The 16069-nt window shown below is 36.7% G+C and overlaps 3 protein-coding genes across 4 annotated transcripts; all 3 read left to right on the forward strand.

Moving 5' to 3' along the window:
* The first annotated feature begins 1362 nt into the window (after nucleotides 1–1362).
* On the forward strand, nucleotides 1363–4878 carry LOC113283110 (putative B3 domain-containing protein At5g66980). Of its 2 annotated transcripts, XM_026532264.1 has the most exons (6): nucleotides 1363–1460; nucleotides 1993–2102; nucleotides 2192–2290; nucleotides 2396–2708; nucleotides 2824–3044; nucleotides 3244–4878. In XM_026532264.1, the coding sequence occupies exons 3-6, from the start codon at nucleotides 2231–2233 to the stop codon at nucleotides 3412–3414; spliced, it is 765 nt and encodes a 254-aa protein (XP_026388049.1). In that variant the 5' UTR covers nucleotides 1363–1460; nucleotides 1993–2102; nucleotides 2192–2230; the 3' UTR covers nucleotides 3415–4878. The 2 variants fall into 2 exon arrangements, with proteins under 2 accessions (XP_026388049.1, XP_026388050.1); XM_026532265.1 differs by lacking the exon at nucleotides 1363–1460 and having other exon boundaries at nucleotides 1629–2102.
* A 2163-nt stretch (nucleotides 4879–7041) lies between these two features.
* LOC113279821 lies at nucleotides 7042–8395 on the forward strand. The gene is made up of 2 exons (XM_026528477.1): nucleotides 7042–7126; nucleotides 7296–8395. Exons 1-2 carry the CDS (start codon nucleotides 7042–7044, stop codon nucleotides 8393–8395), a joined length of 1185 nt encoding a protein of 394 aa, XP_026384262.1.
* Nucleotides 8396–9286: 891 nt separating this feature from the next.
* LOC113279822 lies at nucleotides 9287–10345 on the forward strand. The gene is made up of 2 exons (XM_026528478.1): nucleotides 9287–9397; nucleotides 9482–10345. The coding sequence occupies exons 1-2, from the start codon at nucleotides 9287–9289 to the stop codon at nucleotides 10343–10345; spliced, it is 975 nt and encodes a 324-aa protein (XP_026384263.1).
* The last annotated feature ends 5724 nt before the right edge of the window (nucleotides 10346–16069 follow it).

Here is a 16069-nt window from a genome sequence, read left to right on the forward strand (position 1 = left end):
CCACCTCCGATTATCACCACCACCAACCACCGATTACCAACACCACCTCTGATTACCACCACCACCTCTATATATATAGCTTAATAACAAAGATATTCTCACAAACCCATTACTTGTCATTCGTTTTTGGTTGAATAAATGAGCAGTAATATCAAAATGAGTTGAAAATGGAAGTTGCAGAGAGGTTTAATGGAGTTTTTTTTTTTTTTTTTTTTTTTTTTGCAGAGAAAATTTCGGTTATCACGAATTATTTTTTTCTTAACCGAACTCAGAGTTCGATTGATTCGCAAAAAATACTTTTAACCGAAATCCTTGTATTAGAACAACACAAGTCCATAAGTTCGGTTCCTTTGCAAAATAAGGATATCACCGAACTTTAGTTTACGAAAATAATGAGAAATCCAAAAGTTCGGTTCGTTCGCAAAAATGTTAAGTTTTCTTTGTAACCGAACTCTACCTTTGAAACTTCGTAACCGAACTCTACCTAAGTCGCCAAGAAATAAATTTCGTAGTAACCGAATGTTTGCCTAATTGCATATATGCATATATAAGCCAAGTTCGGTTGATTAGCAAAATATGTTGAAGTTTGCGAACCAACCGAACTTCTAATACTAGGTTACTTTTAACCTGCAGTTCAGTTGGGAACTTGGTTGCGTTGAAGTTTGCGAACTAACCAAACATACCTCTGTAAATCTTATTACTAAAGTTCGGCTACCTGCGTGTTTGAAGAAAGAAACCGGACTCTGTGTTTGGTTATATGTTCTTGACATTTATTAACCGAACTCCGTGTTCGTTTACCTGTTCTTCACACTTGGTAACCGAACTACCTGAACCTAGCAGGAATTTTTTATAAAAATTTACAGTTTTATGAATATTTGACCAATTCAACCACCATTATCTAAGTTTGAAGCATACTTGGGGTACCCAAATACTCTTCCTTCGGTTGTGGGTGGTAAAATCCATCATTTTCATCTTGAGATTGAGTTTGTGGAAGAATACATTAACCATCTAAGAAATAACTCATATCTAGATCATTGTGAAGATTAATAAATACTCTAGGAGAGGATGGAGATGAAGAATCAGATGAGCTATCATCACCTGAATACTCAAGCTTAGTGAATTGGAAAAAAAAAATTATTTTCCATGTTTTTCTTCTTCATCTTCTCTAATTTTACTCTCTCAATAATTCTACTTCTTTAGCTTAATTATTTCACTAATGATTTCACTAATCATTAACCAAAATTAATCTGGAGGGTAGTTTAGGTTTTAAAATAAATATCTAGATAAGAGATGACCTAGATTTACTTCTAAATGTCTTACTAAAAATAGAACCATGCTCCCCGGAAAAAACATGGTCCCAAAAAATCATTCTTTTTTCAGTTCTCAGTTATGGAGGCAAGTAAAGGAGAGAAAGAAGAAATTCATTTTTTCACTACAGTGAAGAGAATTTGCTAAAAACAGTAAGAACCGTGAACCCTGATCCGAATGATTTCTTGTTGTTTTTCTTTGTGGTTATTTGAAAAGTATAAACCCTCACTAATGAAATGTCCGTGTCCCCTAAATTCAAAATATAGGGGTTGATTACTGTTTCAATGGTTAATTGAACTTCTTTTTGATGATGGGTTTCTTTAAATTTAAGTTATTATGAAGCTGAGAATGTTTAATTTGATAGAATGATGCTCAATTTTTGGTATTTGTGAATAGGTTATGTATGAAATATGGGTTCTGTTATCTAGACTCAGTTGATGATTTTGAGCTGTTATGTATGTAATGCTCAAAGTATGAGATGTTGTGTGATTGTTGAGTTCATCATGCAAAACAAAGGAAATACTTTTTACTGAATTCAGTGCAATTAACTTGTTATAGTACTAAAATCAGTGAAATTTATTGTTGTTCTAAGAAAATACTTATATTTTGTTTGTGAGCTTAACATTATTAGCTTATTTTCCATGTCATGTCATTCTTTACTTATGTTGAATCTGTTGTCTACAGACTTGTCAAGATGTTAACTGCTAGAATGAAGAGCTCGAAAGATAAGTGTGATGAACCAACAAGTTATTTTAAGAACAACCTAATTATGGTCGTTGTGTTTATTTGGTCAGGTTGGTAATTCATATTCATTTGATTATGCTTAATGTATTTAATTAGGTTGCTCGGGTTTTGTGTAATTTTAGTTCTGCATCTCTTGCAGTTAACTACTCGCGACCAGAGCAACCATAAGAATAACAAAATGGGAGGACCTAGGTTCATCCAAATCATCAACAACTACCATGTTCAACAGGAAGAGATTGTAAGTTTGACTTATATTACTGCGAATTGAACTTTATCTCTTTTAAGAACTTGAATCAATATCGTGTTACTATCATTACTAATGAACCCTTTTGTTTGAATGTAGAGGATCCCTCAAGAGTTTGTAACAGAATATGGAGATGATTTGTCTGATCATGCGGTTTTTATTGTTCCCAGTGGAATTGAGTGGTTTGTTGAAATTAAAAGAGACTCAAACTCTGATGGTCGCTGTGTTTATTTTAAGAAGGGTTTAAATGAACTATTTGAAAGTTACTCATTAACTTCAGGAACGTTTTTGGTGCTTAAATACGAAGGAATTTCGCAATTTAAGGTTCGTATATGCCAGTTGAGTGGTAAAGAGGTCGACTACTCATCCTTCCACAACAACGATACAGATGTTTATTACATCGAAGCTTCAGGTTAGTTTGTGTGCCCTGAGTTGCGTACATACGAAAGTAAACTCGTAATTAACATGAAAATTGTTACCAAGTATGTTACTATTAATTGTGTTTTACTGTTTATCAACGTAACCAGATGAAGATGGCGATAATGATGATTCTGAGGATGATAGCAATGATGAAGAACGTGAAGAATTCAGGGATGATCCTGTGAGGAAGAAGAATAGAAGTATCACTCATGGAAGTTTGAGGACACAAGAAAGAGCAATTGAAATAGAGAGGGGTTTTAAGTCATCAAGGAACAACCCATTCTTCACAATTGGGTTACAACCATCCTATGTTAGTCACAAATTCTTGGTAAGATATTCTGTACTTCTGTTGATGATGGATAATGAGTTCCATTGCTCTATCTAAAACTAAACATCCTACAGTTCATGAAGATATATCCTGACCATGGTCGGTCATCGACTAACATGATTAGATTAAGTCATTGAATCAGTATGATTTAATGTTTATTCAATATTAAATCTGAATATTTGTTTGTGTGTTTGTGAAGCCCATACCAGCAAATTTTGAAGGAAAAGAGGAGTTGCGGAAACTGGAAAACATAAGACTGGATGTTGTTCCAAATGGAGGCTCATGGATTGTCTTCTTAATTACTATGGGTCGAGGCCAGGGAATTAGGTTTATAAAGGTGTTCCTAGGTTTCTTAAAGACAACAATTTGAAAAAAGGCGATGTTTGTCTATTTGAAATGGTGGCTAAAAAGAAATCTGGTTTTTATGAATATGCAAGAGTTCATATTTTCCGTAGCTGACCGAGTTTCTGTCTTGTTCTTTCCAAGAGTAAAAGCAGTTAAAAATTTCGGTAACTGATGCGGTATTATCTGCTTTCAACAAGTCTTTTCTGTCAATATTTCTTGTTATACATGTATGCGAGATTACCTTTGTGTACTGCTGGCTATTGCCGGACAATGGTTACTTTTATCATCTACCTCTAATGGAGCTTTGGTATATAGGCATATTACTATCTAGGGGACTTTACTAGGTTCTTTTGGTCTATCTGATTTGGGGTGCTATTTTAATACTGCGGCAGTGCGGCTTATGGAAACAAGGATTCATTCACAGATATTTTCCTTCACATTCTGTAATGGTTGAATCTGCAGTTGCGATGGGGTTAACTCATTCTGCCCTATCACAATTCTGTATTAACATCTTACTGTATCTAGCAAGAAGTTATCACTCTTTGGGCTTCTTACAAGATACCTATGCGGTTGTCTATCTTGTCACGCTTCTTTCTTAGCTATTTGCATTTGAGGAGGTATTCAGTTAGTCATCAGTTTCATCTTCTCAAATTGTAGTACTTCATCACCGATGGTCCAACATTACGAGATTCATTTGGTTCAAATAGATGTTTGAAAGATGCTTTTTATGGATAGTTACAATATATTTTATTGTGGGATTTTAATATACTTCTTGCATTATGAATCAGCTGCAAGTTCTGATTATCGGCAAGTGATGCTATAATTCTTGAAGGTCTCTAATGATTTTCAGTTGCTGAGTAAAGAGATGTTCATCGGGAATTCTACTGGCTTATAACAGGCTCATAGTCCATGCAATCTTGGTATCTTTATTTTTCATCACTCAGCCTGTAGTGTTTTTCTTTTTAGTTCTGCAATTCCAAGTCTTGTTATTCTTTGCTAACTTGCAAAATTAAGTTTCCTGCAAGAGTTGTGAGGTTAACTTTGCTACAGAAGTTGTTCTTGTAGTGCTTTCAAGTCAGTGCAAGTTGTAGTCCAAGCCTGGTAAATGTTGTCTATGCAGTGTGGTTCATTACCTTCACCAGGTCGTAACTGTGACCAGCTGAAGGCATAATATCTGGAGTAGTTTGTGATGCAAGTTTCATGCTGTGAAGGTGGTAGTCCAAGTCTGGTAGATGTTGTGTATGCAGTGTGGTTCATTACTTTTACCAGGCCTTAATGTTGGCAGGCTGAAGGCATTATAGCTGGAGTAGTCTTTGATGCGAGTTACATTCAGTAGTGAATTTTTCTTTAACTGTTACTGAAGCAGTGTGATATGCGCATGTGTGTACCAGGCAGTTTGGGTAGTTTTTATGGGCAGTTATAGGTTTGGCTATATATATATGCCATTGTGTAAGAAGCAGAAGTTATCTATGAAAATGTTGATATCCTAGATCAATGGCTTCTTAATGATTCTATGATTCGTCTTGCTTCTAATCTGATATTCCGTCATTTCTCTTCTAATGGTTCACTCTAATTTCATCCTGATCACCGAATGATATGTTTGCATATATCAAAGGTATCAGAGCCGTTCGATCTTGTCGGATGGTTGATCCTATTTAGGATTATCTATTAATTATCATCGTACTATAATAAAAGGGGTCTTTTTGGTGGTCATGTGCATTTGATAATACCAAAATACCCCTCCATGTTTATTTCAATGAAACATTATTCTAACAAAATACTACTCTCTTCCTTGAACACTATTAATCTTTCCGTCACTGCCACTAACAGCATCGCCTCCACCGTGCTGGCACCACCTGCACCTCACTACCTCCACCAGCTAACACACCACTTCCACCGCCGCCACCAATACCACCTCCACTAAACATATTACCACAACCACTCCACCACCATTATAAAACGTAACACGATTATTACCGCCGCCGCTCCACTTGACCATGATCATTGATCAACACCACCACCACCGTCATCTACGCCACCGCCACCGCCACCATCATCTACACCGTCTCCACCATATGTATTATTTGTTAGAAATTAAGAAGAGAATATATGACATTTTCAGAAAATACCGATCAAACTTATATCATATTCATTGGATCTAAGAGTACACCACCGCACATGCATGGGTAATCAAAACCTCTACAATTGTAATTCAAGACTAAAACTTTAGAACAATTCAAGCATAAACTTCTTTTCTTGATAATAATCAAATGAAAATATTAGTAAACCAATCGTGTAATTTCAAGTGTTACAGCTACTGTTCTTCTGTAGTCTCTTTGTTTTTTCCTTTTCTGTTCTTGATGATCATCCCCAACTCCACCTTCAATTCATTAACACCACCATCAACAGCTCCGCCGCCACCACCGGCACCACCTCTGCTGAATCTAAATAAAAACATAAAAAGAATCTAAATACATAAAACACTGAAATCAAAAATCACTTGATTCCACCCCTCCCTAACAAGAAATCCTAATTGTTCTTCATTTTGCTCTCAGTCTCACAGTTCATGTTTAGAGAAGAAAGACTCGATAATCTCGAAAGGTTTTCCCCCGAATTAGTGTGTGATTTTGACCATTAGTCAAGAGTATGACACGTGTATGCTACAAGCTTTACGCCGTTGGATTGAATTAAGACACCAATAAATATATTTTCATTATACCGTGCAAGTGAGTTGTACAAAAATGGATGGGAAGTGGGAACCCATAGCCCAAACCTTAGGTATTCCTAATTATTCACTTCTTCTTCGGTATGTAGGCTTTTTTTTTCTTCCATTGGAAGAACACATCATGTTATAAAATAAAGTTTTCGATACCCCTTTTAAAAAAGTTACTATCATTTTTTTAGTTTTTTATATTTTTAAGCTAAAATAAAAAGCGATAATATTTCCTTTTCATAAACAAAAGTACTATAAAATCAAAAATTTAAAAGGTTTATCACCAATATATGTAAACGTGTGTTATAGGGATTACCATCGTCACCGCCGTCATTACCATCATCTTTGCCGCCGCTACCACAATGTCATGCCATTATGGCACGAATTATCCATTAATCGCAACCGCCACTACCATTATCGTCGCCGCACCAATGACATGCCATTATGGCACAAATTTTCTACTTGAGTAAAAATCATGGATTGTTGAATACAATTATAATGAAACGGCAGAGCAAGTGTACCGTTCATGTGCATTGCCATTACTTACATCTACGACGCCTAAAGCAAGCAAGCAACAAATTCTCAAAGTACATAAGATCGCGCACACCCCATGTGCTTCCGGGTTTTAAATACGGATCGACAAGTGCATTGCACATACGTCTTTGCTAGTCTTACTATAATTAAGAAAAGGGGTCTTTTTGGTGGTCATGCGCACCTGAAAAGTCCAACATACCCCTACATATCTTCACATATCTCTATCTCCTGTCCGTATAATCTCGATGACAGTCTAACCTAAGAAAAACGAAAGAAAAAAAAGAGCTCTCTTCCTTGCATAAAATACGCTGTGGATAATCATGATTCACTTTTTCTTCGAGGTGGGCGACTGTTGCAACAATACGCTGTGGATAATTGGGTTAAACTTGACTCCGCCAGACTCAGATGGGTTACAGGTCCTCAGAAGCAAAAAGGGCGGAAATCTACGAAGGACTACAATATGCACAAAGAGATGGAGAAACCAGCGTAGGTAAGTTACAAATAGAATACATATGTGCAATATGTTTTTTTTCCTAACTCAAAGCTCTAGAATCCACTTTAGTTTTAAAAGAAAGCAAAACAATTGGTATGGTTCTATTTTTATATCCTAAGTACATCAAACATGCATGAATTTTTGATACGTTTTTTTGTCTCAATAGACGAACTAGGCAAGAAGATAGTACTACCTTCTTCATACATTGGTGGGCCACGTGATATGTACCAGCGATACCAAGATGCGATGGCATTAGTACAGAAATATGGGAAGCCTGATATATTTCTTACAATGACTTGCAATCCACCCTGGCCCGAGATTGTAACTAATTTACGTCCTTGTCAATCTGCATCAGATAGACCTGATTTAACAACTAGAGTATTCTGCGTTAAATTTGAAGAGCTGAAAGAAGATATATTTAACAAGAATGTACTGGGAAGAGTAGCTGCTCATGTTCACGTTATTGAGTTTCAGAAAAGAGGTCTACCTCATGTCCATATGTTGATCATATTGGAAAAAGAAGACAAGTTACAAAGTCCTGATGATTATGGTCGTATAGTTAGAGCAGAAATCCCTGATAAGAAGAAAGAGCCCGAATTATATAAGTGTGTGAAAAAATGGATGATTCATGGTCCGTGTGGCAGCAAGTGCATGAGGAAAAGGAAGTGCAAGAGAGGGTTTCCGAAACAATTTTCTGAATGTACCGTGCAAGGCAAAGATGCTTACCCAGTCTACCAGAGGAGAGATGATGGAAATACTATACAAATGAGTAAGAAATTCATAGCGGACAATAGATTTGTGGTTCCTTACAATCCTTGGCTTCTTCAGAAATACGATTGCCACATCAATTTAGAAGTTTGTTTCACTGTCCAAAGTGTTAAGTATCTTTACAAGTACGTCTACAAGGGCCCAGATTGTATTTACTTTCGAGTGCAACCAGTGCAGCCAGAATCCGAGAATAACGAGGTAACACGTTACATCAATGCAAGATGGGTGTGTGCTCAAGAGGAAATGTGGAGGATATACAGGTTTGCGATGAATAAGATGTATCCATCAGTTCAACGGTTGCACTTGCATCTTCCCACACAAAATAGTGTCATGTTATATGAGCATCAAACAGTCGATGAGGTCTTAGCAAATGAAAATAATTCCAAAACGTTGTTGACGGAGTATTTTGTTACAAATTCATGTGATCCTATGGCTAGGCGATGGTTGTACCGGGAGTTTCCTGAACACTACACATGGGACAAAGCAATTAAGAAATGACATAGAAAAATAACAAAACAGAGGGTGATTGATAGAGTATATTCTGTGCCCCATATTGCGGCTGAAAGGTTTTTTCTGAGGCTCATACTTATGCATGTTAAGGGTGCTACTTCATACGAAGATTTGTTGACAGTTGACGGCAGAAGATATCATACATTTAAAAGTGCAGCCGAGGCACGAGGATTGTTGGAGAATGATAATAGTTTGAGGGCATGTATGGCCGAAGCAGCAACAAACAAGATGCCATCTGCTTTGAGAACTCTTTTCGGTAGCATATTGGTTTTCTGCAACTCGGTGGACACTAGAAAGTTATGGGACGAGTTCTTCAACGACATGGTTGAAGATTATGCAAGTTCAAGTGATACGAGCTCCACATACTTATCAGACCGTCTTCTCAGAGAGCTGGGTCAAATGCTTCATCAACATGGCAAGTGTCTTAAATATTATGATCTTCCGGCAATTGTCGGGATATTAGACGATAATTGACAGGTGTCTGACTTGATCGAAGATGAGGTATCCATTCCGATTACCGAAGAAGATATGATGAATGTGGACAAGTTGAATGAAGATCAGTCCAAGGCTTATGATACAATTATGGGTGCCGTCAGAAGAAAAGAAAGCAGAGTCTTCTTTGTTGATGGTCCAGGAGGTACCGAGAAGACTTTTCTGTACCGTGCTATTTTTTCAACCGTTAGAAGAAGTGGTAGCATTTCCATAGCAACAACTACATATGGAGTTGCAGCTACTATGTTACCTGGTGGAAGAACTGCACACTCGAGATTCAAGCTTCCATTTACCCCAGCAACAACTTCTACATGTGACATCGCTAAAAATGACAAGTTGGCTGATCTTCTTCGTCAAGCTACTGTGATTATGTGAGATGAATCTACCATGGCACATCGGTATTCTGTCGAGTCATTCGATACGACAATGAGAGATATAACGGGTAACAAGAAGCCGTTTGGTGGTAAGATTGTTATTTTGGGAGGTGATTTCCGCCAGGTTCTTCCAGTTGTACCAAAAGCTTCAAGGGGGAAAATGGTTGATTCGTGTCTTACCCGGTCGGCTCTGTGGATACATGTATAGGTTCTTCGTCTGAAGAAGAATATGCGTGCATTAGGCGATACGTCTTATTCTGATTTCTTGATGCGAGTTGGAAATGGAAATGAACCTTTTGTGGCAAATGACATGATAAAGATTCCAGATGATATGGTGATACCCTGGACTGGTGAAGATTCAATGTCCCAACTAATGGATGCTACCTTTCCCGACTTGGAAAATAATTCTGAGGATCAAGGTTACTTGCTTAACCGGGCACTTATCCCACCACTGAATGAGCATGTCGATAAGTTAAATGATCGAGTGGTTAGCATGTTTCCCGGACAAGAGCATACGTATTATTCATTTGATTCTGTGGAAGATGATTTCCAAAACCTATATCTTCAAGAACAGTTGAACGGAATAGCCCCTGGTGGTTTACCTCCTCATGAGTTGAAATTGAAGCTAGGAGCACTCATTATGTTACTGAGGAATGTTAGTGCCAAGAACGGCTTATGCAATGGTACTAGGCGTATCATAAAGAAGTTCTTTCCAAATTGTATCGATGCAGTGATCCTTAGTGGAAATTCAGCGGGTAAAAGAGTATTCCTCCATAGGATGCCAATGAGCCCGCCAGAGAATCTTGAGATGCCGTTCAAGATGATTCGCAAGCAATTCCCAGTACGTATGTGCTTTTCATTCACAATCAACAAAGCACAAGGACAAACAATTCAAAACACCGGTATGTATCTTCCCGAGCATGTCTTCAATCATGGACAATTGTATGTTGGGATTTCAAGGGGTGTTTCCAGCAACAATACTAAGGTGTTAATCAAAAAAGGAAACGCTGTTGATAAAGTTGGAACGTTCACCAAGAACGTTGTGTACAAGGAAGTTCTTACGTCGTCCTAGCTTAGGTAAACATCTTATGAATTAATGTCGCCTGCGAAGTTCTTAGTCGTTGTATTTTTTATTTTACTTAATGTTTTTTTTTCTTTTCCTCTATTATTTTAGTTTTGGTTTTATCTTACATTTTGATGTCTATTGTGTATGAATTTTTCACTCACCGAAATATAAGCCGCATTTATTCTAATTGATTACAAGAGATAAAATTGTGAAACATCAATTTTTATTTTGAAGGCGGATTTTCCTCCTTAGTATTATAATTTGTTATCCCGTAAATTTTGTAATGGAAGGACAAATCGGCAGGTGCATCGCATCGTACTTATTTACTAGTTATCAATAAAAAATGGTTATCATTTATTCACCAAAGGAGGGAAAAGAATTGTTCACGGAAATGTTATGAAAGTTTCGGAAGAGATGGTGCAGTTGAAAAAAACAAAAGCATGTGCAATATTCTTTTCAATTTCGACAAAGAATCTCAAGGGGTGGACTAATGTTCTTCTGTCACAACACATTCAAATGATTTGTGGTCGAAGTTTTCTTCCACTGAAACGTCAGAAGCTCCTTATGAAACTCCAAGTACATCACATACAGTGGCCGCCATTGTTAGCGTTTGTAGAAAGAAGAAATAGTATTGTGTTTATTGTTCCTTCTATCTTCAGATATGGGTAAGAAGAATCCGCAGAATTGGTATCTGTTAGTAGATATAGCTAAAGATCAACTTGGGTATAGGACTACACCAGGCAGGATTGGAAAATGGACGTTATCAAGTTATTCAGTTGATTATTTCTGTATTGCCTATTTTTGTTTGACCCTTTTGGAAGTTATCTTGTACAGAAGATGTTCTTGAAGTGTACTGAAGGAAATGTTAAAAAAGTTGGAAAGCTTGACAGCAGGACAACATGGACTTATAAGTGCGCTAAATAAAGGTACTGTTAAACTGAATTAGGGCTCAAATGGTCACCATGTGACTCAACACCACTTGAAGACTTTCTCAAATGAAGAGAATAAGCATCTGTGTTGACATTTCCAGCCGCAGAGGGCGTTGTGTTTTGCAGCAATGTGATGTGTACAGAAAACAGGACATCAGTGAGACCACTTTGTTGGTGCAATTAACAGAAAATGCACTGGTTCTAGTATAAATCCGCAACTTCGTAATATGTAGTGGCATTGAGGATAAGAAGATCATAAAAGTTGTAGTGAAAAACTTTGAAGGACATTTTGAGACCCTATCGTCTAATAAGTTTAGCAGCAATCCAGTTTCTGAAAGAATCTGATGATGAAATTTTTATTTTGTTAGTCAGTCTGATGCTTCTTCAAGATCAGTGCGGCAACTGTTCTGGTCCGTTATTAAGATTTTCAGCTCTCAACATTTGCCGTGGTTTGTTCAAGCCAGATGGAGTATCATTTGTAGTCGACTTCTCTCGATTCAGTTTAGGCATGGTTGTCGAAGGAGCTAATCTTCAGCAAGGTTAGTGTATTCAGTTTCATTCCCGGCCTTCTTCTCTGACAAGGATGGAGTGGCCATCAGACAGCTTTTATAGGACTTGATATAGCTTTTTGTTGGGCTTATTGGCCTGATTTTGCTATTTTTTGTAATTCTTTCTCTTTTTATTTTTTTTTAAGAAAAACAAAAGTGGCATTTTGAGACCCTATCGACCAATAAATTTAGCAGCAACCCGGTGGAGAAGCTAAATTAAGCCACCCTCTAAAAGTGAATGTAAACCTTAATAATATTTAGTATTTCTTCCTACCACGTATCATACTACTTGATTCTTTTGTTATGGTGTTGTGATATATCATTTTAATATTAAAATATTGTATCATACTACTTGATTCTGTTGTGTCGTTTAATTATTTATTCTTTCCAATATAGAGACATTCCTTGGATCGAATACAAAAATAATGGTAGCCCACTCTTTGATATAAGTGGGGAACTTTTGTTTCAACTTAGAAGCAAAGAATCATACTTGGAGTCAGAATTCATTGATTACTACATCAGCAGGTTAAGGAAGAAGATGAACTCAAATCCGAAGTATGAAAAAGCAATATTCCTCTCACCGAAAGCATATGTAAGTAGTCATCTCAATTTAAAAATCTGGTTGTATGTAAGTTCAAAAAGGTTATGTAACTTAAAGTTACACATGATAGTGGAATGTGAATATGTTGGGTTTACAAATTGTGTAACATTGGGTTACATATGCATTTATAATGTGTAACCCGAGGTTACACATCCATATTTTTCAAGTGTAACACATCCATATGCATTTATGCATTTGTAACTTTTTGATTTTCAAGTTAAAATGTGTGGTTGATATTCCAAATGGTTTGTGCAGCAATCTTTTGTGAACAATGATGGTTATTTCAAGACATTCTGGATTTCCAAGCTGCATAAGGACTTCAATGAGTGTCGCAACCCAATCAGAATTTTCGCACCAATGTGTAATGGCGACACACACTACACGCTAATGGAGTTCGACTTGAGGCGAGGTCAATCTTGGTACCACTATAACTCGTCAGACAATAAGGTCAACAATCAAACTCACTTGAAGCAAGCCAAGGCATATGCAGCTGAAATGACTTCAGCACTGAAATACCTCATTCCTGTTGGGTTGAAACCAGGTGCTAAAACTGTCAATGCGCCCAAACAAGGTTTATTTCCAGACTGTCTTCTATTTGTATGCTATTACATGAAGACAAGGATGAAGAATTGGACACTTGAACCAAATTTATCTACACCAATGGTGGATATAATGATTAAAAAGGTGAAAAAAATAAGGGCAAGCATGCTTTACAAGATTATTTCAGATCCTTTCAGAGTTGTGTAAAGCAGTCATATGTTTTTAGCTACAAGCCGTTGTTAGACTTGCAAATATGTTGTTAAAACTTTTAAGTTTCATCAGTTACTAGATTTTAGAAGTTGTTGGATTTGCAAAACTTTTATACTTTTGGATTGAAATTCATTGAATTAAAAACTTTTATACTTTTGTTAACTACAAGCTGTTATTAGACTTATAAAAATATCTTATTAGAACTTTTCATGTTGTGTGTACAGGTTTCAGAAGTATGCAAAAGGTCAAGTAACTTAAAGTTACACATCTTAATTTGATGTGTAAAGTAACTGAAGCTGTAACCTGAGTTTACATATGCATTTATCATGTGTAACCTAATGTTACACATGCATTCACAATAGTGTAACTTCTGGTTACACATCCATATGTTTTGAGTGTAAACTAAAGTTACACAAGCATTTGACCACTGATCAGACGTACACAATAATTTAAAAATAAAATAAAATACATTTCACCTGTGAACTCACAAAAAATATAAAATATGAATGAATGGTCCTTGCACATAATCAACGTTGCAGAAAAATAAAAACGTTTGGTCCATGCGAACCGAAATGAAGAAAACTAAAAAACAAATAATCCAAGACAAATAAAAACCACACATAAAATCTATACTTGCTGAAATGAACTTTGGTAGACTCAAGCTAGGGGGTGTGTACTTTGGAGGATTCTTGCAACTTGCCCTGTTGTGACCTGCTTCCTTGCAATTGTTGCAATGAACTTTCCTCTTTACCTTCTTCTCACCTTTACTTGGAATCCTTTTTCCTGGGGGTCTACCTGGTTGCTTCTTTACGATAGGCGAGTTGATGATGTCGTCTTCTTTAATTTCAACATGGATGTTGTAGTTGGGAATTGGCTGGATGGCATGCAAATAAGTTTTCCTAAAATAGTCGCTCGTAAAATAAGGTGAAATGAAATCAATAACCTCACGTTTAATCTTCCGTATGGCTGCAAGAACATGAGCACAAGGGAAATCGTATACACGCCACCTTCTAAAAAACAAAAAAAATATATATATAAACACTCGGCTAGTTAAACAAGGAAATCATAAAACACACAAAAATCATCTAGAAACACATGCATATACAGGATATGTATCTTCCAGTTACACATTCAAAATAAGATGTGTAATTAGTAGTTACATATCCATATGTCTAGTGTAACTAGAAGTTACACATCCTGTAAACTTTCAAAAAAATGTACCTACAAAAAGAAAAAATAGCATAAGAAACAAAACCTTTGACAGGTGCAAGTCTGGTGTTCGAGATCCACCATGTGAGTGCTTTCGCTAAAAACTTCAAACACGGTAGGACTATCCACCAATACTTCCCAAGACAAATCTTCATCTTGAAGAGACTCAAGCTTCTCCTCATACTCTGAGGTTAATGGAGTCATCATATTAGCTCCAATTTCACAACGGTCTGCCATCATTACCATTATTTTCCTTCTAATCTGAAAAGGAAAAATACTTATGAATATAAAAAGTGACAAAACAAGAAATAAAAGACGAGAACAACAAAAAAAAAGCACTCTATTAACCTGATCAAGAAGAGCAGATGCAGGCATCTTCTTGTGAACCAGAGCCTAGTTATTGAGCGCTTCTGCTAGTGTACTAGATGTGCGTCCATACCGACAACCTTTGAAATAGGCATTCACATATGATTCAGGTGGGGTGGTCTCGATGTAATCAGCCAGCCAATCACAGTTCAAATCTCTAATTTTCGGTATGGCCTTAGCATGGTTTTCAGGTGTGAGTGCGTATGTTGCTTCTTGGAAAAGGTCCACCACAAGCGTATACCTAGGATCTGAGCCATTGATGGGCAGATTAATCTTCAAATGATAGTAGCAAAAGCTGTGGAACGAATCTGGATAGACAAGTGGAACACCCTGCAAGAGTCCTTCATGGCGATCCGAAAGGAAGGTGATTGGCCTCCCATCACCAAAAACTTCAGTCAAATTCCTTAAAAACCACTCCCAGTTGTTGACAGTCCCAGAATCGACTAGTGCCATAGCAAGTGGGAAAATCCTACAAAAAAATTGTGCAGAATTGAAAAAATAATAAGTTTCACAAAAACAGAAAACAATGTGTAAATACAAGTTACACATCCTAAAACAAATGTGTAACTTAAAGTTACAAATGCTATTTTCTTAGTTACACACTGAGTAAACCAATGTGTAACTGAGAGTTACACATGTGTAACTCTATGTTATTTGTCAACTAAATTAGTTCAAAAAAAACACAAAAAAAACATATCTTTACCACCATTGATACTAGTAGCTTCCATCAAGCAACCTCTGAATCTACCAGTAAAGAAAGTATCATCCAACTATACCATTGGCCGACAAAACCGGTACCCTTTGATGCATGCATCAAACGCAATGAAAATTCGTTGGAACTGTTTCTTTGCAGGATCAAATTAAAACTTTATCACACTACCAGGGTTGGTTTCCTTTATAACATCAATATACCATACCAAGTGCGAGTATGACTTCACATCGTCGCCATAAATGGTCTTATAAAGCTTTTCCCTGCTATTATAGGCCTGATAGTACTCCATGGTAATCCCATAGTTTGTCTGGAAATCAGCTGCAATTTTCTTAGGCTTCTTGTGAGGATTTTTTCGAACTTCTTCATCAATCAAACTAGACGTGAAGCTGGTGGAGTATTTTTTGTTCAAGTTGAGCCCACCAGCACCACAAATGTGCTCAGGGTTATAAAACCTGATCTGAAGAAGTTCATACAAAATATAAACAAAACAACCAAAAACAATATGGTGCAAAAAACATCATGTGTAACTCAAAGTTACACATACTGTAACAAAACATAACATATGCTAAGCATAAGATGACATAACACAGAAAACCTACCTGAAACATTTCGTTC

Source organism: Papaver somniferum, chromosome 5, assembly GCF_003573695.1.
Source record: "Papaver somniferum cultivar HN1 chromosome 5, ASM357369v1, whole genome shotgun sequence".
NCBI lineage: Eukaryota > Viridiplantae > Streptophyta > Magnoliopsida > Ranunculales > Papaveraceae > Papaver > Papaver somniferum.